Source organism: Hermetia illucens, chromosome 1 (genome assembly GCF_905115235.1).
Source record: "Hermetia illucens chromosome 1, iHerIll2.2.curated.20191125, whole genome shotgun sequence".
NCBI classification, from domain to species: domain Eukaryota; kingdom Metazoa; phylum Arthropoda; class Insecta; order Diptera; family Stratiomyidae; genus Hermetia; species Hermetia illucens.
In genome coordinates, this window is record NC_051849.1 from 138,950,517 (window position 1) to 138,972,249 (window position 21,733).

General features: G+C 42.0%; 1 protein-coding gene across 1 annotated transcript in view; it reads left to right on the top strand.

The window, feature by feature from the left end:
* LOC119648185 (UDP-galactose transporter senju) overlaps window positions 1-21,733 on the top strand; it is a 38,256-nt gene that overhangs the window by 6,336 nt on the left and 10,187 nt on the right. The window contains exon 3 of the mRNA XM_038049776.1: window positions 4,805-4,991. Within this exon, the coding sequence (XP_037905704.1) occupies window positions 4,805-4,991 (187 nt within the window). The remainder of the gene's footprint in view (window positions 1-4,804; window positions 4,992-21,733) is intronic.

Below are 21,733 nucleotides of genomic sequence, written 5' to 3' on the forward strand. Positions count from 1 at the left end.
TCTTCTTTGAAAAAACCTTGTCGTATCTTCGTCTCAGTTCTAAGGAGGGCGGGCAGCAGCATGTGAAGTGCAGGGCGGTCTGTTCCTCCTCCTCACATTAGCTGAATACAGCCGAAACCACCACCCCGTTTTTTCCATTTGGTTTTTTAAAGAGCAGTGTCTCGTAAGAAGCTCCACTAAGGTTTTCATATCTCACTTCCTGAAAGACAACAAAAATGCCGCTCTGGCGGCTCCGTAGATGAAGTTACTAAGGTTGAAAATGCGTGTCGACATGAGTTCATTGATGCTGATCTGCACAGAAGGATTCAAAGGAAGAAAGGTCAAAATGTTGGTTAGGATAATAGATGGACACGATTTATGCAAAGCCGGAAGGAATTTGAGGGCATAGGTAGGATGGAATCTTTCCTGGAGACTAGTATTGTGTAAGTGTTGTAAGTGCTTTACTATACGGTTTCAGATTTGATATCGTTAGCAAAGTCGCCTACTTGAAGGGCAAAAAAGTACAAACTTGAAGTAATAGAAGGGTAATTCTCTCACGCATGTCAACCGAAAAACCTGGAAAAATTGCTAACATCCCTCCATGTAAAATTCAGACCTTCAAATGAATCTTAAACCAGCGCTGTTCAAAGAAAGCTAGTAATAGTATACACATTAATATACTATTTAATTTTACTGGAAAATCTGACCAAGAGTTACATTGTGGAATCGTAAAACAAATATAAGCCGTTATATTTGAAAATTTGAAGGGAATCATATAAAAATAACATAGGAAGTCACTATCGAATACTCTGACGAATTAGATTCGAATATACTAAGTCGAATTAATTGAGCACAAATGGAATCGTCATCTTCCATATGCTATATTACACAAAATCTGTCATATCTGAAGCGTTGAGCTTCCGGTTTCCGACTTGTTTAATTGGGAACCTGTATTTGTTATACAAAGAACATTCAACTGAACCAATTCACATGTGTAATGTTGAGAGACAAAAATCGGTTGATGATCTCTAATTTTTGCTGCAGATCCTTTGCCGAATCCTCTAACGCATTCTGCAGTGAAAATAATTCGAATAAATATCACAGAATCGAACCCATATCTTTACATTTGTGTCACAGCTCGAGAAGTTGTCTACGATATACCGACCTGAGTTGTTAGCACGAACCTTACATCCGCATCAGTACATATTAAAGATTTCCTTTTTAATATGTGAATTGGCATATTATTTTATACTTTTAACATAAAGATTAGAGCGGTAGTCTGCGGTAGTTTTTAGTAATTACATTTACACTAGAACTGAAAAGTAACAAATTAGGTCCCTACAAAACTAACGTCAAGAAACGGTACCCAACTGGATTTTCCCTTTAAAGCATTAAAATCTTTGAATATACACTAATCTGAATATACACTAAATAATCGTGGAAGCTAGGTTGCGCGGAATTAAATGAAAAATATCTCCGCTTTCACGGTCGATAATAACTCATTAATTGCCACTTGTTCGTTGTACGTATTTGGCTTATCAAAATAACTGTCCCTGCTTGACCCGTAAAAGTTTTAGGTTTTTCTGACTTAATTAGATTCCACTGTGGGACGGTCGAGTGAATGAGGGTGTTCTTATGACACGTGGTTGGGATACTGGGAACGGGTTGGTCTGGGATGGAAGGGCTAATTTTTAAGGTTTTGTGTAAAACACAACCTTATTAAAATCGGTTTACTGTCTGTCTGTCTGTCCGTCACACGCATTTTTCTCGGAGACTGTAGCAGCGATTGACACCAAACTGCCTAATCGAAAAATCTGAAAAAAATCAAGAGGCTTCCACTATATGGTGCCTAGGTTCTGAAATACCTTATATACTGATAACCCTTTAAATAAAATTGATAGACCAGTAGCTTACTCCAAACTACAATTTTATTTTATTATGTATATATATATTTCGGGAGCAACTTACTCCCTTCATCAGTACATCCGACAGATGCCGGATGTTACCTAATACTAGCACTAAGTGCCAAGCATTTAGGCTCGGACGATCCTACCTACTTAAAAATTAAAGGCGCGCTGTTGGTGGTGGTAGGTTAACGGGAGAATTCGTCGAGAACCTCCCGCAACATCGAGCACGTATGCAGAATGGTGTACTTCTGCATGGTTTCAACTCGACTGTGTGAAAGTCTCAGGACATCAAGGGAAGCCGTGAGGGATTTAGGTACAATACCTGTAGCTGACAATATTATGGGAACTACAACCACTCGCTCGAGACTCCAAATTTCTTTGATTTATCGACTCATAGTTCACCTTCTTCTCCACGTATTTCCGTTCGATGATGCTGTTATGGGGGATAGCAAAATCAATTATATCCGCAGAGCGACCCGTCTTCTCAACTAACAGTACGCCAGGCTTATTATGTGGAATATGGCGATCAGATCGGCAGTCAGAACTTGCCGGTCCCAAAACATGCTATAAGCAGAACTATCAAGTATTGTTTGCGACTCATATCGGTAAACCGGACATGTTCCCGTGATCAGCCCATTGTTGTATGCAAGGTTTTGATGGATAACCTTAAATACATCATTATGCCTGGTGATGTATGGCATCGATGCCATAACAGTACAGCCAGAAATGAGATGGTCCAATGTCTCTAACGCCGAACCACACATTCTACACTGGTCGTTCTCCACCCGTTCTTTCATGATGAGCATTTTATAAGCTCGGGTGGCGACCATGCCGTTCTGAATGGCACACATGAACCCATCCGTCTCAGCAAAGAGCTCCCCAGCCCATAGCCATCTGTTCAACAAATGCAAATCGACAAATGGCTGTCAAAGACAATTCACGTGTTTACCGTGCATTGCCTTCGACTTCCATTCATCGATCCGCTCTTGGTCCAACTTCACCCCACTCAGTGGACTGAAAGATCGATTCTTCAAGTTAAGTGGAATCGGCCCACAGTCTGCCTTAAAGACAGCCGCTTGCAAGGGTTGACTTGCTTTCTCCTTTCTGTAAAAATAAAGGCGCTGCGAGTCGATTTGGCGATGATGTTGTGCCGCCACGTCAACCACGCCCCTACCTCCGATGTCACGAGGCAGGTTCATCCGCTCCACGGCAGACTTTGGATGATGCATTCGGAATTTATACATAGTTGTCTGTATCGGCCTTCGTCCACGGCAATATTCCGAATGCATAAGCCAGGGAAAGGATAGCGAATACATTCAACGCGCTTATTTTATTCTTCCCCGAGAGATGCGATTTCAGCACCAGCCTTACACGTCGCAGAAATTTGGACAGCAAAGCATCCTTCAGATCACCAACTCGAGCATGGGTTCCTTGCAGAGTTCCTGGGTACTTGTAGAAGTCTGTCTCCGTCATAGCTTGGACGTGGAGGTCACCAATGCTATGTCCGGCATGCGGCTCGTGATGACCTTTGCGAATGGCTTGGATTCGACACTTGTCTAATCCATACTTCATTCGAATATCACAGCTGAACATTTCTAATATTCGCAACAGACTTTTAAGATGGTCGTCAGTACCAGCATACAGTTTGATGTCATCCAATACATCAAGTGTGTCAGTTCGCATTTAGTATGTAGGCCATACTTTATTGCAAAACCATGCCCTCTAGCTTCAATCAATGGGAACTCAATGCATCCCCCTCGAAGATGCCCCTCTGTATGTGGATGGGCTCTGAGGTATTAGCACCCTCAGATGTTCGCACTGATAAGGTGGTATCCCACCATTCCATGGCTGTCGCCAAAAACTTTATTAGTTTCGGACCAATGCGATACAGATGTAGGATATCGATTAGCCAGGTATGCGGAACGCTATCGAAAGCCTTGACATAATCGATATAGCAACTAAAGAGGTTTCTTTGGCCTCTAGTTGCTTGTCCTACAACTACCGAATCGATAATGAGTTGCTCTTTGTAACCCTTAGACCCAACTCGGCTTGCTTCCTCCATATTTTTACTTTTTTATTGTGAAGAGGACTTTTTCCCAAAAGTCCATGGGATGATTCCTGCACATTTTTGCGAACTCAAGCCAATTCTGCTTGTTTTGCCGGTGTACGGTTTCCTGCGAACTGTATGCGCGTGATATCTAGCCTCACGAAGAACATTCCGTACAGTTTCAACCGATACGATTTCCCCTATTTCTTTCTTCACCTCAGCAGCTACTTTTGGCACACTGTATATCAATATCTGCTCAAGTAAAGTTAGTAACAGTATATTACTACATTTTTGTTAAATTGAGTGGAAATTTTGTCCCGGTTTTGGTGAAAATCCCACTAGTATTGTCAAAGTTATAGTAGCTTCCGGTTTTCGAGTTATCTGATAATATTTTTTTTGAGAATGATGGGGTCCTAAGTCCGCATCAACTTAATGCTGGACCGGATCAAATGGGGAGCAACTTACTCCCTCTTTCCTGGTCCATTCGTAGTCATGTCGTGTTCTACGAATTATATAAAGGAGCACTCAACATCTGCGAGCCGCTACGGTCACGCTGCTCCCAGGGCAAAGGTGAAGCAGCGTCTGACGATTTGCCTCTGCCCTGGTAAGAAACCGTAAAGCCGTCATCGCTTGACATTTTTGAGTTATCTGATGTTGTATTCTTTCTCAGGAGTATGTGTTACTCAAACGTTCCAATGTATTTGAAGGCTATTTTTTCTTTCGAGCTTTTGCGATATCAAATCTGACATCCGGAGTGAACTTGTTATCCATATTGCTTGCTATCGATATCTTAATCTGACGAAATAGTGATCGTCACCCTCATTTACCCTTAAGAATAAAAAATATTTTTTTTTTATATTTTTATTTTCAGAAACAATTTTCGATCTTTGATATCTAACGTGCAGAAGAATTCTAATATCTTGATGCTGTATTTCGTACCGGCGTTCCTGTACTGTCTCTACAACAACTTGGCCTTTATCAACTTATCTACATTCGACCCTACTACGTATTATCTTCTGCTGCAGTTCCGGGTCGTCATCACTGGAATCCTTTTTCAGGTATTTCTCGCTTATCATATCCTATAAATCAACTCAATGCAATTTATTGAACATATTCAGTGTGCGAAGAAAATGAAACAAGACATGTGGACAGACAAATAATATGGACAAATGTGGAACATCTCCATGGCAAGAGTTTGGAGACACTTGAATAGCAACTGTATCCTGAAGCATGCAATATTCTGCCAATATTTACAAGAACCAAAGCATTGTTGTGGTACAATCAAAACCTTGAACACGGGGGATTCAATGTTTCTTATCAAAAAATCTTCCTGGAAATCGATTCGATATCTATATTAGTGGCCCGATAGGGTATGGTGACTCTCCCACTTTCATAATAGCCTCGTTGTCAGTCAATTTGTAAAACAGCCTAACAGAGTGTCGGCCAAAATGTACTTTTATCATGCGCCGGATGTTGAATTTTATTATCAAGTAATCGGACAATGCTGCTCGCTTGAATTCTGTTTAAAAATATTCCATGATATCACGTTCGCATGTATTCGGAATAATGAGTTGATAGTCAAGTGAATAAGTTATGTAACAGAACTACCGTCCACGACTCGATATGCTCTCGATATCACAAGAGAGAATCTTTCTAATTAGATTCGCGGTTGATTTGTTTTAACCGTTGCGAGTTCAATTTCTCATACTTATCATGAATATTTCAGTGCGGGCTAGTTGCGTTGATAAGAAAACTCCATAATTTATAATGCGCAAATTGCAATGCACAGCTAGAATAAAATTAGTCTAGAAAATGGCCGAACAGCGGCAATTTAATTTAACTAAATTGATTCAAAATAATGCGTAATTCTTTTTGGTCTGTTGGAAAGGGTTTCCAAGTTGGTCATGTTTCAGACGCGTCGAAGTTTCTATAGTTCGCTGGATTTATAATTTGATGGCTTTGTTGCTGCTGCATAACACAGGCTCTTTATATACTCATACGCATATTTAGAATCAACACAAATGGGGCTGGAGATTTTGAAATTTCTCTTTGTTAATATGTTAATTAAATTATCTAGTTTCTACGTGAGGAGGATGAAGCAAAAACTGGTTGACTTGGTTGGTCTCCAAACAGCTTAAATATTTGATGGCATCTGTTAACCAACTTGGAAAACAGACGTTGCATCGAAGATAACTAAAAAAGTTTAGGTTATAGACTGTATATGTTTGAAGCAGATAAGAAATCGTAGATCTTTAATAATTCATACCTTCGTCATCACCAATTGCGTGACAACCAGCGTCTGAACTGGATCTGCTGCAATTAAATGTTGCAGGAGAGTCTGCAACATTTAATTGCCTCGCCTCATGTTTTGGCATACGTCATCGTTTTATCGATGCACTTATGGATTTTCCAATTAGGGTCTTCCTCGTCCATTCGAATAAAGTGATCAATGAGATTGAGCTTCACTTTTAAAATCATCACATTTGATGCTGTGCAACTGATAACCATAGAGCAACGAGACAGCACGAGTACGAACAAACACTCAAGGCGAGCAGGATTTGCCCCCTACCCCGTCAAGTCCAAAACTGTCGCAAAGTCCATCAAACAGAGCAAAAACTAAAAGTGTACCAAACTTAACAAAATGCCTTCAATAATCCTTAAGATTGTACTATTGCACTCTTCACATTATTCAATCATTGCTTGCTGAAGTCCACTTCCCTATGAGCAGAAGATATGCTCAGATCACGCCGACATCCAAGAAGAATGAAAATCCTCTCCCCCGGAGATGTACAAGCCGATTAAAAGGGATAGAAATTGGTAGACGATCAAACATGCCTCGGATGGGGACTAACTTAACGGCAACGACTTTCAGTTATCGAAAACGATTTTTAATTATTTTCTTAAAATTTGCCCACTTTTCTCGGCAACATTATCGAGGGCATCTAGAACACTCGCTCTGTCCAACTTAAGCGAGGATTCCAGCGATATAGGCTGGATATTCTGCGTTAAGCGAACTGAGATGCTGGGGCTCTGAAGAGCACTGAGTTCAGGCGACGCTTTTTAAAGACGATATTTTGTTGATGATAGATGATCTGAATGTGTAGGACAGCTCTGACACACTTTGCTCGAATATGTGATAGGAGCGCATGACCTCGGTGGCCTGAGTAACAACGGTGGAAAGTTTGCAGACTTTTACAACTTTCGCCGTCCCACCACAGCGCCTTATAGACTTTTCGGGTCGAATCATCCTCATCCACACGGATTAAGTAACCCGCCCACCGCAACCTGTTGTGTTAGATTTCGTCGTTATGTAGGCCATGAAATGGTCCATCCTCATGTAGGGGGCCAAACATTCTTCAGGGGATTCTTCTCTCGAACGCGGCCAATCTTTTTTTGCTAAGAACCCAGATCCTCAAGGAATACATAAGGACTAGCATGATCATTGTTTTGTACAGTTAAAGTTTTGACCTTATGGTGAGAAGTTTCGAGCGAAATAGTTTTTGTAAACTGAAATAGGCTCTGTTGGCAGTCAAGAACCTTATGAAGGAAAACTGTACATCTCCGGATGTTCTTCCCATAATGTCAATATCGTTAGCGTAGGCCAGTAGTTGGGGGTACTTGAAGAGCGTGATGCCTCTCGTATTTACGTCTGCATCGTGAATCACTTTCTCCAGGGCCATGTTAAAGAGGACGCATGATAGGGCAATGCTGACCACATTGCCTCCTAGTGTACCGTTATAGTCTTGAATGAAGTGCTCTAACACACTTCAAGGCCCTGATTCAACATGGATTGTTGCGCCAACGATTATTATTATGATAGGGCATCCCCTTGTCTTAGACTGTTGTTGATGTCGAATGGTCTCGAAAGTGATCCTACTGCTGTTATCTGGCCTCGTACATTGGTCAGGGTCAGCCTAGTCAGTCTTATTAAGTTTGTCGAGATACCGAATTCTCTCATGGCCGTGTAAAGTTTTACCTTGACTATACTGTCATAGGCGGCTTTAAAGACGATGAAAAGATGGTGCAACTTATGTCCATATTCCAACAGTTTTTCCATTCTTGCCGCAGAGAGAAAATCTGATCTATTGCTGATTTGCTTGGAGTGAAGCCTCTTTGGTATGGGCCAATGATGTTCTGGGCGTATGGGGCTATCCGACTTAGCAAGATAACGGAGAATATCTTATACCTCTATAATTGCCTCTTATACCTCTATAATTGCTGCACTGCGTGATACCCCCTTTTTATGTATGGAACAGATAATGCCAGTCAAGCATTGCTTCGCTGTCCCATACCTGCTGTAGTTGGTTGCCTCCATATTAAACTAAATCGGCTGTAATTCCATCTGCTCCTGGCGACTTATGGTTTTTATGTACGTGGATTGCACGAACTGCTTCTTCTATGTTTGGTGGTGACAGCATTTGTCTATCGACTTCAGTTGTCGTCAACTCTCTCGGTATGCAGCATTCTTCAGTTCATCGTCGAACCAACCGCTCCGGCTCCTTTTGCGGCTGGGGCCAAGTATGTTTGTGGCCCTATAGTTCATAACGCTCTTCAGGTGATTGTGAAGATCATTTGTTGATGCTTCATCTCAAGGACTTCTTTTAGCTGCGTCTATTTCCCACTTATAGGTGTTATGGAGGGCTGTGTTGTGAATGGCTTCAGTATTAAATCTCACCAGGTTGTCAGAGGGGATTGTAGGCAGTGTTGTAATTCAAGCCGGGCGCACTATGCCAATGAGATAGCGATCCGAATCTATATTGGTCCCCTTGTATGTTCTGACATTCGTCAAGGCTGGGAGGTGGGGTTCAAGCAGCACGTGGTCGATTTAGTTGAAAGTGGTCCTGTTTGGAGAGGCCCAGGCGCTTTCCGCGCAAACTAGGTACTTCCAACAACCGTTTTGTGTGATACTGGTAACTGAATAATCCGCAGTCCGTTATCATGGGTATCCCTATGTAAGCTATGGGAGCCAACGTATCGCCTGAATACGAGCTGCATCCCTACTTGATATCATACTTGGGACAGGGGTCTGCTTAACTGCCTCGTAAAAGGTATCTTTCTTCGACTCTACAGTCTACTCTGCAGGGGCGTGAACGTTTATGAGCTTTATATTTCTAAATTTGCCTCGCAGACGCGGATTGCATAGCCTTTCGCCTATATTTTCAAAGCCTATAACAGCAGGTTTGATTTCTTGGCTAACTAAGAAACCTACTCCCAGCACTGGATGTCCGCTATAATATATAGTGCAGTGTCTTTTCTCCAGAAAACAGGGGCCGGTTTTGGCAACGCTGTTACATCAGCCTTATATTTCGCCAGGATATCGGCTCAGTAGCATTTAGTCGGCACAGGGAGCGCAAGTTCCATGAGAAAATGCGCAAAATCGTTATTCCATTGTCGTTGCTGGATTCGTTGTTTTGAATTCCATCGTGTCTGAGGCTTCTTCTGTGGCTTGGTAACATCGGTTCTCCGTGTAGGGTTGTCAGCTCTACCCAACCCCCAACCTGAAGAACCAGTTGGTACAATTTGCCCGGTTGTTGGTATTGGTTCAGCAGGCGTTTCTCAGGTTTTATGCTCCATGGAGGATACCAATCCACGTTTCGCCTTGGGTCCTACAGTACCCTTCGATCGCCGCCATAAAGTCAGTTGAGTCTAAACTTTGCGGCAAAGACCATCTAATCAAATGGACAACACTGAATGTGCCTAACAAAGGAAGTATTGACATCAGCCCCGCTTGCTTATCGCGACCGGTTTGTTCGTAAAAGTGCAGAGCGTCGGTTTCCAGGTTTAATATGAGCCATTTTTGCGTTCCTGCTTTGATGAGCACTGGGCCATCATTAAAAGTGGCTTTGTTTTTAATGTGGGTGAAGTTGTTGATCGAGTCTCAAAGATACTTTACAAGACCTGATTGATTACAGAAACATGGTGGCGTATCAGTGAATGAGAGTTGATCAGCAGTAAGCAGACTGGATTCCGCTCTAAGTTTTCTCCCATTCATCACACTAATACATTCCGGATCATTGTGGAACAATGTGCGGAGCTTAGATTCTCAGTCTACCTAAATTTCATCGATTTCGGAAAAGCTTTCGACATCGTCAACAAAGGGTCCATTGGAATGCTCTGCGTAGGGGTAATAGTTATTATCGAAGCGATAAATGAGGCCGTAAAATGTCTCCTGCTGCAGAGGAAATCCACAGCGGACCCCGCTGTTGTGGCACTGATACTTTTCTTCCCGCTATCCCTGATGTTCTTCATGCTCCCTAGATTAGAGACGTGGAGACTTTAATGGACCATATTTTATCTTCTCACCGAGTTATAGACTTTGGTCAAGTGGCTCTAGATTTAGAGGAGAATTGGAAAGAAAATAAATACCAGAAGAGCTAAGGTTTTTAGTGTCCGTACCACTTTTCTTGTTCGAACGAAAAAAAAAAAAGCATCTGTCAGGTGCCCGACAGGAAAACCTCGCAGCGAGGAGGGTTTGAACAAAGCAGACAGTAAATTATCTTAGAGTTCTGCAACCCAGCCGCCCGTTGTCCTTGAACCGTGATAAGTGTTTGTGAATGATCCTAGATTCCAAGGTTCAATTTGGACCGTTGCGTTGATAATGATCCCCTTTAATATAATAATAATCGTTGGCACAACAATCTATATTGGATTAGGGCCTTGAAGTGTGTTAGAGCACTTCATTCAAGAGCGTAACGGTACACTACAGTACACAGCACGAGATTATTACCCTGTACTCATTCACAGCTGAGTCGACTGGTATCTGACATTCAGCCACAACAACAAATCTCTCTGCCACCAGTGAGATTTGAACCGTGGCATTCCACTACGACAGCTCAGGGCTCTAACCACTTGAGTCATCCGGACACATCCCCTTTACATGGAGATGTTTTTCTTTTAAGATTCTTCTTGTATTAATATGTGGATTTTCTCTCGAAAAGCAGATAACCCTCTTCTGTTTTCATTCATCTATTCAACATAAAGCTGCACAAAAGGACAAATAAGCTGGAGTTGTCATGGAGAAAGTAAAATGTATTTCGTCGCTTACGTAAATTATATTTTTTTAGACCGTATTTTCCAATTAAGAGAAATTCAATGGTGCTGAAGCTGCTTGTTAGAGGGATTTAAAAAAAAGTCTTGTCATTTTTTAGATCATAGATTCGGTGGCGGTAGCAATAAGACTTGAGTCGATTTCTCTGTAGTTGGGAAGGATTCTGGAAGCAATGCGCCTGATCGAAAGCGTGGAACTCATACCCCGCAGTTGATTTCTTTCATTCCATAGTCATTTGTATCACGGAAAAAAATTGTACATTATTGAGAGATCGCCAAATTTGACTGTTGTCCCACAATGGCAAGATTTTCCTTCCTTTTAATGATGAACATTGATAAACATCGCCATAAACAATTTTAGAGATTCATCATTATCAACAAACGGTATGTCGTATTAAGGAACTCGCTGCATCTGGTCTGCTGTACCATAAATATCGCTCTTATATATAAGGGTGGATCATCCTCATCCATATGGATAATGATCCGTCCACCGTAACTTATTAAGTCGGATGTCGTGTTAATGAATTTTGTCGTTACGTAGGCTATGGAATCGTCCATCAATGCAGACTTTTTATTACTAAAAGTAATTAGTGGTTTTTGAAGTTTAATTATAAATACTTCAGTACTTTTTCTCATTTTTCAGTAGTTTTTCAGTTAAATTGGTACTTTTTAATACGTATCCATAGTAATTGAATCAAAGTTAATACATATTTCGCAATATCACGTTTTGTGACGGCCAAATTATTGAAAAATTGAACTGGGAGCGTTACGCCGTCTGTCATCACTTCCTGAAATAAGCCAAAAATAGAGTAGCGGTTTCGGTGAATGTAGTCCACCATGTCATAAAAGATATAAAATAAGCCAATTGGCCTTAAATTGGAACGATCCCCTGCGGAAGAAGGCAATTCGAAAACAACGCGACCTCATTCGCAATTCACGGGCGGACAGTTTAACTTTAGAGCAGAGTATTCTGGATAACGAAGTTTCATAGTCCCGGCCAGAAAAAAACCCCTCAGCTTTGAAAATAACCAGGAAGACTAGCCTTTGTGTAGGAGCGTGCTATAAAAATCTTAGACTTTTGATATTCAGTTTTCAGATAGACCGCCAGTAAATAGAACCTATTTGGGTTTAATAGAAAGCAGTATGTCTATCAGTAAGCCAATGTGGAGTTTAAAACTAGCGACATACATGCAACTGCCAAGCATGGAAGGGAGGAATCACTTAACTTGGGATTTCAAAGCGACCATAGTGAGTAAATTGATTAATGTGTTGTGCCTTAATTTGTTACAAAAGGCACCTTAGGCACACAACAACCGTTGGTCTTCCGAATCTAAGTACACTTTTTCGCCACAAGAATGGTAATTGTGTAATGTCTATGTCAACCCTATATGCCTCCCCAATTGGTAAAGCTTAGTCTGGTTGAACATCTTCATCACTTCCTCGAACTCTAGGTCAATAAACAGCACATCTCCTTAAGAAATGATTTTTTGAAGGAATTGTGGGAAGTTGGGCGTGGAGTTTGCGCCGATGTGGTCCAATAGCTTTCCAATTGTGTTTAGTTGTACATTCTTCAACCTACTTTTCCCCAAAATAATTTTTGGCAGTGTACTAACAATATTGGTAATCACATTACACGATATACATGGACATTACACAAAATAACACAACACAATAGAATGAAATTCTTTTCTTATTACTTGGACTTAAATATCATCATCATCATCATCAACGGCGCAACAACCGGTATCCGGTCTAGGCCTGGCTTAATAAGGAACTCTAGACATCCCGGTTTTGCGCCGAGGTCCACCAATTCGATATCTCTAAAAGCTTTTATTATCTCAACTTTTATTCGACTTGGTGTGCACGAAACGCGCAGTCAAAGTTTGTTTTGATGCGTTGCACTGACTCCTATTCCAATTCAGTCCGGCGAATAAAATTACTGCGACTTTGAACGTTCCGGCTGCACCGATTGTTGCGTGCGCCACTTCGTTTAACACACTGTCTGAGTTGTGAATCGTTGTTCCACCCAAAATCACACGATAGCCAGATACATTCCACTTCCGTATCGAGCGCCGCTGGTAATTTCACCACTTTGGTCGTAGTTTCCAAAATATCTTTCATTAACCTTTACGGTTAATGCTAGGCAGAACAAAGTTTCACGTTGTCTGCTTAGTTATAGTTGGGATCAATTGTTAAACAATTTGGTTTAAATAAAACGATATACCGAATTTAGCGAGTTACTAAATTTAATTGAACTTGATTTTATAAAACCACTACACATTAAAAGAATACTTCAATTTGTTCAAAAAAGGAAATCGTGCTGTGTGCACTTGCCGTGGTCAAGACAGGACAGACCCGCTTGTCTCCATGCGGTCTTTTCCTGTCCCAACCAACGGCACCTTCTCACCGCTAGTCCTCCACACCCGTGGCGAGTTCTAAATAGTGGAGAGTTCGACGCGCCATCTATTTGCTCGCATTCGCAACATTCGAAATAAATTTCGAATGCCGCGAATCCTGCTGCGCCAGCAGCTGCCTGGCGTCCTGACCTACGCCATCGCTCCACCTTAGGCAGAGTCTACTTCGTCTTCTTTTTCTACCATAGATATTGTCCTTATAAACTTTTCGGGCTGGATCATCCTCATCCATACGGATTAAGTGACCTGCCCACCCTAACCTATTGAGCCGGATTTTATCCACAACCTGACGGTCATGATATCGCTCATAGATTTCGTCGTTCTGTAGGCTACGGAATAGTCCATCCTCATGCGGGTGGCCAAAAATTCTTCGGAGGATTCTTCTCTCGAACGCGGCGAGGAGTTCGCAATTCTTCTTGCTAAGAACCCAAATTTCGGAGGAATACATGAGGACTGGCAAGATCATTGTCTTGTACAGTAAGAGCTTTGACCCTATGGTGAGACGTTTCGAGCGAAACAGTTTTTGTAAGCTGAAATAGGCTCTGTTGGCTGACAACAACCGTGCGCGGATTTCATCGTTGTAGCTGTTATCGGTTGTGATTTTCGATCCTAGATAGGAGAAATTATCAATGGTCTATTCTCCTATCTTTATTCTTCCCGTTTGACCAGTGCCGTTTGATGTTGTTGGTTGGTTCGTCTTCGGTGCTGACGTTGCCACCATATACTTTGTCTTGCCTTCATTGATGTGCAGCCCAAGATCTCGCGGTAATCGCCGCCTGTTCGATCTGCAGGTAGTTTGCACGTCTCGGGTGGTTCTTCCCATGATGTCGATATCGTCAGCATAGGCCAGTAGTTGGGTGGATTTAAAGAGGATCGTACCTTTTGCATTTACCTCAGCATCACTGATCACTTTCTCGAGGGCCAGGTTAAAGAGGATGCATGATAGGACATCCCTTGTCGTAGATCGTTGATGACTTGAGAGTGATTCTGCTGCTTTTATCTGGCCTCGCAGATTGGTCAGGATCAGCCTAGTCAGTCTTATCAATTTCGTCGGGATACCGAATTCTCTCATGGCCGTGTACAGTTTTACCCTGGCTATGCTATCATAGGCGGCTTTAACGTCGATGAATAGATGGTGTAACTGATGTCCACATTCCAACAGTTTTTCCATTTTTGCCGCAGAGAGAAAATCTGACCTGTTGCTGATTTGCCTGGAGTGAAGCCTCTTTGGTATGGGCCAATGATATTCTGGGCGTATGGGGCTATCCGTCCTAGCAAGAGAGAGGAGAATATCTTATAGATGGTACTCAGCAACGTGATATCTCTATAATTGCTGCACTGTGTGATGTCTCCCTTTTTATGTATGAGGCAGATAATGCCTCGTTGCTGATCGTCAGGCATTGATTCGATGTCCCATACCTTGAGCACAAGTTGATGAACCACTTGGTGTAACTCCATATTTAACCAATTTCATCGGCTCCTGACGACTTATGATTTTTTAGCCGATGAATTGCACGGACTGTTTCTCCTATACTTGGTGGTGTCAGTATTTGTCCGTTGTCTTCCGTTGGCGGGACTTCCAACTCGTCGATGTTGTGGTTGTTCAGTAACTCATCAAAGTACTCAACCCACCGCTCCCATATGCCCATTCTGTCGGAAATTCGATTTCCCTCTTTGCCTCGGCAGGGTGAGCATTAAGGTGTATGAGGCTTCATCCTGCTGACTTATTAGTAAAACTTCTGCGCCTGGTGCGGTTGCTGCCTGTATTTTTCTAGTTCACAGACTTGTTGGCTCTCCCAGGCTTCCTTTTTCCATCTGAGAAATCGCTTCTCCGCTCGACGGAGCTCGTGATAAGTCTCTGCGCATGCCCGCGTTCTTTGAGAATGCAACATTACTTGGTATGCGGCATTCTTTCATTCCGTTGCTAGCTTACATTCATCGTCAAACCAGCTGTTCCGACTTTTTTTGCTTGACTGCTTTCCGCGCAAAGCAGGTACTTCCAACAACCATTTCGTGTGACACTGCTAATTGAACAATCCGCAGTCCGTTATCATTTGTATTTTGGTGTAAGCTATGGGAGCCAAAGTATCGCCTGAATACGGGCTCCTTCCCTACTTGGTTGTTAAAATCCCTAAGTATAATTTTGATATCATATCTGGGACAGCTTCGAGGGTTCGTTCTACTGCCTCGTAGAAGGTATCCTTCTCCGACTCTACAGTCTCCTCTGTATGGGTGTGAACGTTAATGTGGCTTATGTTTCTAAAATTGCCCCGCAAGCGCAGAGTGCATAGCCGTTCGCTTATGTTTTCAAAGCCGATAACAGCAGGTTTCATTTTTTGGCTGACTAAGAAACCTACTCTGAGCACATGGTTTACTGGATGGCCACTATAATATATGGTGTAGCGACTCTTCTTCAGGATACCGGTCCTTGTCCAACGCATCTCCTGTAACGCTGTTACATCAGCCTTATATTTGGACAGGGTATCGGTTAGCTCAGCAGCTTCATCTCTGTACAGGAAGCGCGCGTTCCATGAGAAAATGCGCAAATCGTTGATCCCTTGTGGTTGCCGGGTTTGTCTTTGTGTAATCCCTCCAGTCCGAGGCCCCGTTGTAGCTTTGTAACAAGTTGTTTTCCGTCTAGGGTTGTCAGCCTTACCCAGCCCCTAACCTAGAGAACCAGTTGGTACAATTTGTCCCGTTTTTAGGCGCGGGAGACTCGCCGTCATCTTTCTCCGTCTGCAGCTTTTCGTTAAGAAAGAGTTCCCGGCGTTCACCACGTGGAGGTGGAGATAGAGTTTGGTACTAGAGCTGTGGTGTTGGTTCAGCAGGCGTTTCCCAGGTTTTATGCTCCATCGTGGGTACCAATCCACGTTTCGCCCTGGGACCTATACTACCCTTTTACCATCTTAAAAATGCCTTAAATATGCTCATATAAAAGTACTATTTAGTACCTTTTTGTCCCTTTTTTCAATACTATATATTTTTCTGCTTCCGACAATAATGTCGTCCGAGTCGGCCAAACATCCTTCGGAGAATTTTTCTCTCGATTTTTTTCCTTTTGTCCTAATTTTCAATAGAAGGTACTCTTGAAACTAGTTTCGTGCTTCTTGGAAAATAAACTAATAATTCGAATGTCTATGTCAATCTGGAAGTGGAAGTACAAAGCATGTGAATTGTTGTTTATTGTAGTCCCAAATCTTTGGAAATGGGGAGTTCGTCACGCACTTTAGTCGCCTCAACTCAATTCAACTTGATGTTGGTGTTGAGGTAACTGCATTTCCAGATTTTAGACAAGGCAGCGAAAGCGGATCTAGCATTGTCAATGCTCCGGGCAACATTTAGTTCGGTGACTGCGTTAGCAGAAATTGTGCTTCTTGGATATATAAATTGATCAACGCTTTCGATGCTCTGCCCATTAATGCAGATAGGCAGAGTACGGTGACCGTTCTACTGAAAGCCTTGGTTTTATAGGTGTTTACTTTTATTTCAACTCTACCTGCTTCTCTCTCCCAATCCAACGTGTATGAGCCATTGAGAGCAAATAGATGTCATCTTCATAGACATGCTTGAAGAAAGATGCCTTGGTCCATTGAACGTTTCCTGGACAAGGCAGAATTAAGAACGTCATCGATAACAAGAAAAATAATATCGTTGACAAGATACAATCCTGACGGACTCCACTTTGGATCTACAATTTCTTTGCAATTTTACCTCGGTACATCACGTGATAATTCGTGCCATCATATTTCGCTATGATAATAGCTATTAGTTTCTCCGAAATGTACTTCCGGTGTAGAGTACGCTAGAATACATCCCTTTTGACGCTGTTTAAAGCTTCCTCGGAATCGATGAGGAGTATGTGAAGGGAGGATCTAAACGCCGCGCACTGTACGAAAATGATCCGAAGGATGCTAATGTGATCAATGCAGGAGGATCCAGGAAACCAGCCTGGTCTCTGTAGATTAAGCCTTTGAGATGTTCTTTGATAGGTTTTAAGATTATTTTAGTTTTTACAAAATTTTTACGATGGCAGGGTCCACGTAGATTCCCCTTCAATTGTTGCACTCATAAAGTATGAGCGGAAATAAACTGGAAATTTATTAAGCCCAGTAGCTTTACTCCGTTTGAATGCATTGATGGCTGAAATGATTTCCCTTCTATTTGAAGGAACAGTTGGTATTCGCCTGTTACGGTGACTAGTCATTTCATACACAAGAGATGGAACTTTACCGGATGTGATACTGTTAACAACCGTGGTTGTTCGAGAAGTCTCCTATTAGAGTGTGGTTCGCACCTAAGTCCAGCCAAGTATCCAACTTGGCGCGCTTATCCCTTGGGCGCGATGGAGTCCTGCTTCTTTTATCCCTCGCTGTCAAGTGAGGCTGTGGAGAGAACTAAATTAGGGTCTTACCAAATTGTTTCTGAAGTTCCAGCGAAACAAAGACACAAACACTCTTTTCGGGTTTCTTGAATATTTTATTTACTTTATCACTAACTTTCTACCTTAAACTTAAATAACCGAAAAATCTCCAAACAGAACTTCCGACCCGACCCGACTCCAACGCGTATGACTCCAACCACGGCTCCACTCCAACACAGCTGACTTCTAAAAACGTTTCCGCGTTGCTGCAGTTTTTTATATGGAAAGTCCATTAGTAGCAACCCGGAACTTAAGTTTGTTGGAAAAAGTCCAATCAAACAAAAACTGCACACACAACAGTCAACCGTTGGCCGAGGTCGTCAGAATATTTTCCATATGTTATGGTGCTGGTGACGACATCGCCCAGTAGCAAGCCGGAACACGGAATCGCTTGCATTTTGCACATTAGCACATGTGCATGTTGTATGTTAGCACATGGGCAAGGTTGCTGTTGTTTATTATGATATGGAATCAGTCAGCAACGTACGCTGACCTTGCAGCAATCAATACCGATGATTGCTGACGCTGTTGATGTTAACTTACAAGATCGATTGATTGTGGGAAATCGCTTAAACATTCTCCCACCCGAGAAAACTTCCTGCTGAGGCGGAGCATTTTGTTGACGGTCATAATAACTTCGGTTGGTCCTGATGATCTGCTTGTGCCAGATGAGTAATCTGTGGTCGTTGAACTTATTACCTATTATTACAAAAGATTTTCTTCTTACGAATTACATTACGAATTACAAGATGTGTACATTTTGCACTTATTTTCTAATGTTACAAAGTTATTTCTTACGGAATATAGTTTTATCTAGTTTACAAAAAAAATCTTTACATGATGCTTATTAGTTACGGTAATGATTGCTTTAAAAATTTTTTGTTCATTAATAGCTTCCTTACAGTTTTTTTTTTTTTTTAATGGAAGCTACTTTACAGCGTAACAACAGTTTCTATTTAACTTGATTAGTAACTTCCTTACAAGATTTAGATGGAAGTAACTTTACAAAATGTTAATTTAATTGAACTTACTAGTAACTTCCTTACAAATATTTCTTTTTTTTTTTTTAAAATGGAAGTTACTTTACATTTTTTTTTTTTTTTTTCGTAATTTTTCTTGATGTAAACATCTACATATAGAAAGAAGTTATACGTTTGTATTGAAAAGAGACTTTCATACTTGACAATGTTAGTTTAGTAAACTATTACTACTGTATTTTTTGTTAATCACCCAATAACAATACTAAAATCATGCATGCATTAAATTAAACACAGTAAGGATCATGAATCTTAGGACGCGGCATGGGTTTTATTTACATTGCCGTGAAAGCTAATTCATGAACCTTAATTCGTAACATGGAATATATTTACATTGCCGTAAAAAAAAACTAGATACTCACTTCAACTACTATATTTACAAATCCAATACATATATACAGTCCACCTTCTTGGTCAATTTTCTTATACAATTGAAGTGGTGATTCCTTCACCCCTGGTGTGTTCCCCTGACTCTCGCCAACTCCCTGGCCTTCTATCTTCCAAGGATAGGTGACTCACAAAGCTAGGTTCTTCTTCCGGTTTTCTACCTCGTTTTTTAATTACCCAAATTAAGCCACCGATAATGATTGCGATTAACGACAAACCTCCCCCAATTAATCCGTGCGGGATGTATTGCCGAAATTCTGATTCCAGTCCAAGTGTTGCTTCTAATTCCTGCCGCAAAATACTAATATCCCTGTCTACAGAAATGTTTGCGGCCACTGTCAACTTATCTAATTGGTGAAATCGCGGAGTCACTGTCTCAAATTTTGCTGTCCAATTCAATACTACGGTATGAGGAGTCCCTGTGATATTGAACATGGCCATATCAAGTGTGCAGTGAGCCAAGTCTATCAAGGACACTGGAAACCGAAGCTCGTAAGAAGTTTCACTACAGATTATTGGAATTTCCTTCACCTGACCCTTAAACACTGCCCCAAGTTGTGGTTTTAAACGTGCCACAAAAGTGCCATTACTCCACCTCCTAAGAGAACACCACTCTCGCGGATTTTTTGTTCCTTTTGCAATTTCACGCGCGCAGGACGGTCCTGATCGAACAAGCTTAGTTTCAAAGAATCCGGGTAGGATCTCCACTGCATCTTCCTCAAAGAAAAATTTGTCATTTTTCCCAGGCCCCATGAATAAACCCCGAAACGGGACAGCCGTCCCCAAATCCCACGTAAGGCTTTGATGATCGGGGGTAGTAATTACTGCTACGTGGGCAAACCGTTCTTTGTAAGCCAGAGGGATTAAAAATTCGATAGTAATTAAATCGTCTTTTACCCATGCAGAAGGAGGATGAATGTCAAAGATGCTCTCCGGATGCTCCAAAATTGGTAAGGTCATCCCTGGAACATCCTTATTTATTCGCTTTATATATTCTGTAAGCTCTCCTATTGGTCTCAGTTTACTCAACTGTTGATGCTTGGCCCATATCCCTGCTATTAGGGATTGTAGTTCCATTGAGTATTCTGATATTTCCTGTTGGAGCATTGCTACTTCCTGTCGCTCCACAACAGCATTAATCTGCCCCTCAACCTGATGATACTCGAGATCCGTGATATTAAGCATCAAGGATGCGATTTTAGCTTGCTGATTCTGCAAGCTCTGTATCTCATTACCGATCATGACATCTCGATAGCCCATGTATACCATTGCCCCCGTGCCGAACACAGCTGGCAAGTACTTAACCCCTAGTTTCACAGCCTCCTTTACCATAAACGGAACCACGCTTGGGGCCCGCTTAGCTCGATTGGGTTTATAAGCGGCAATAAGGTTCTGGTTTACGTCCTTAGCCTGTTGCTCGTTAGCGATTAACAGAGTCCCGCAATGTTCCTGGATGTCCTGTTTGACTTGTCTGGCGCATATTTTTTTAAATTTTTCCATTTGATCTGCTATGACTTCTAGATCGGTGGTTAAATTTACTGAGGTTGCTACCATGTACTTTAACTCGAACACCTTAACTTGAACATCGCCTAAGTGAATACTCTTTGATTCTAACACCGGCTCCACCGATGAGGAGGCCAAACTGCCGGGTAGAAAGAACAAACACAAAATCAAGGCAGCTCGAGCCAGAAAACCTCCTTTAACCTTTACGGCTCCACGGGTTCTAGACGCAGGACCATCGATTGCTGCTTTGTCTCCCGGATTAGGCCTGCTATCTGCCGATAAATCCGGTTGCAGCTTACCATCCTCCGGTAGTAATGGGACAAGCTGATGCACTGCACGGTTCACGTTATCCCGTTCAGTTGTTTTTAATCTTACTTGCCTCACCACACCGTTGGGATCCGGAAACGTCTCAACCACCCGTGCCGCCTTCCAATTCAGGGGACTATGATCCTTTTCCTTTATTAGAACCAAATCCCCCTGTTCTAGCTGGCGCCCTGGATTTTTCCATTTGTATCGTTTCTGTAAATGGCCCAAATAATCTTGTTCAAATTTTACCCAAAACTGATGCTGCAATTCCTGGACCTGCAGCCACCGCCTTGTTGCAGGAAGATCTTCCCTGAGACCTTTCCCCATCGGAGGATTTAATAATCCCCGCTGGATTAAAAAATGTGCGGGTGTCAGCACCTGCAAATCGTGACTATTATCTGATAACGGATATAATGGTCTACTGTTAAGGATGGCTTCCCAAGTACATACAGCAGTATGGAAATCCTCATATGATAGATTAACAACCGCTGGCATCCTTCTCACAAAACGCTTGAAGCTTCCCACTGCAGCTTCAAACAACCCTCCGAAATGACTTGCCCTTGGCGGATTGTGGTGCCAAACTATCCGTTTTTGTGCTAAAGTTTTCCCGACTTCGGCAGATACCTGCTGCCAGGCATTGGTCAATACTTTAGCTGCGCCGACCAAGTTCGTGCCATTATCTGACC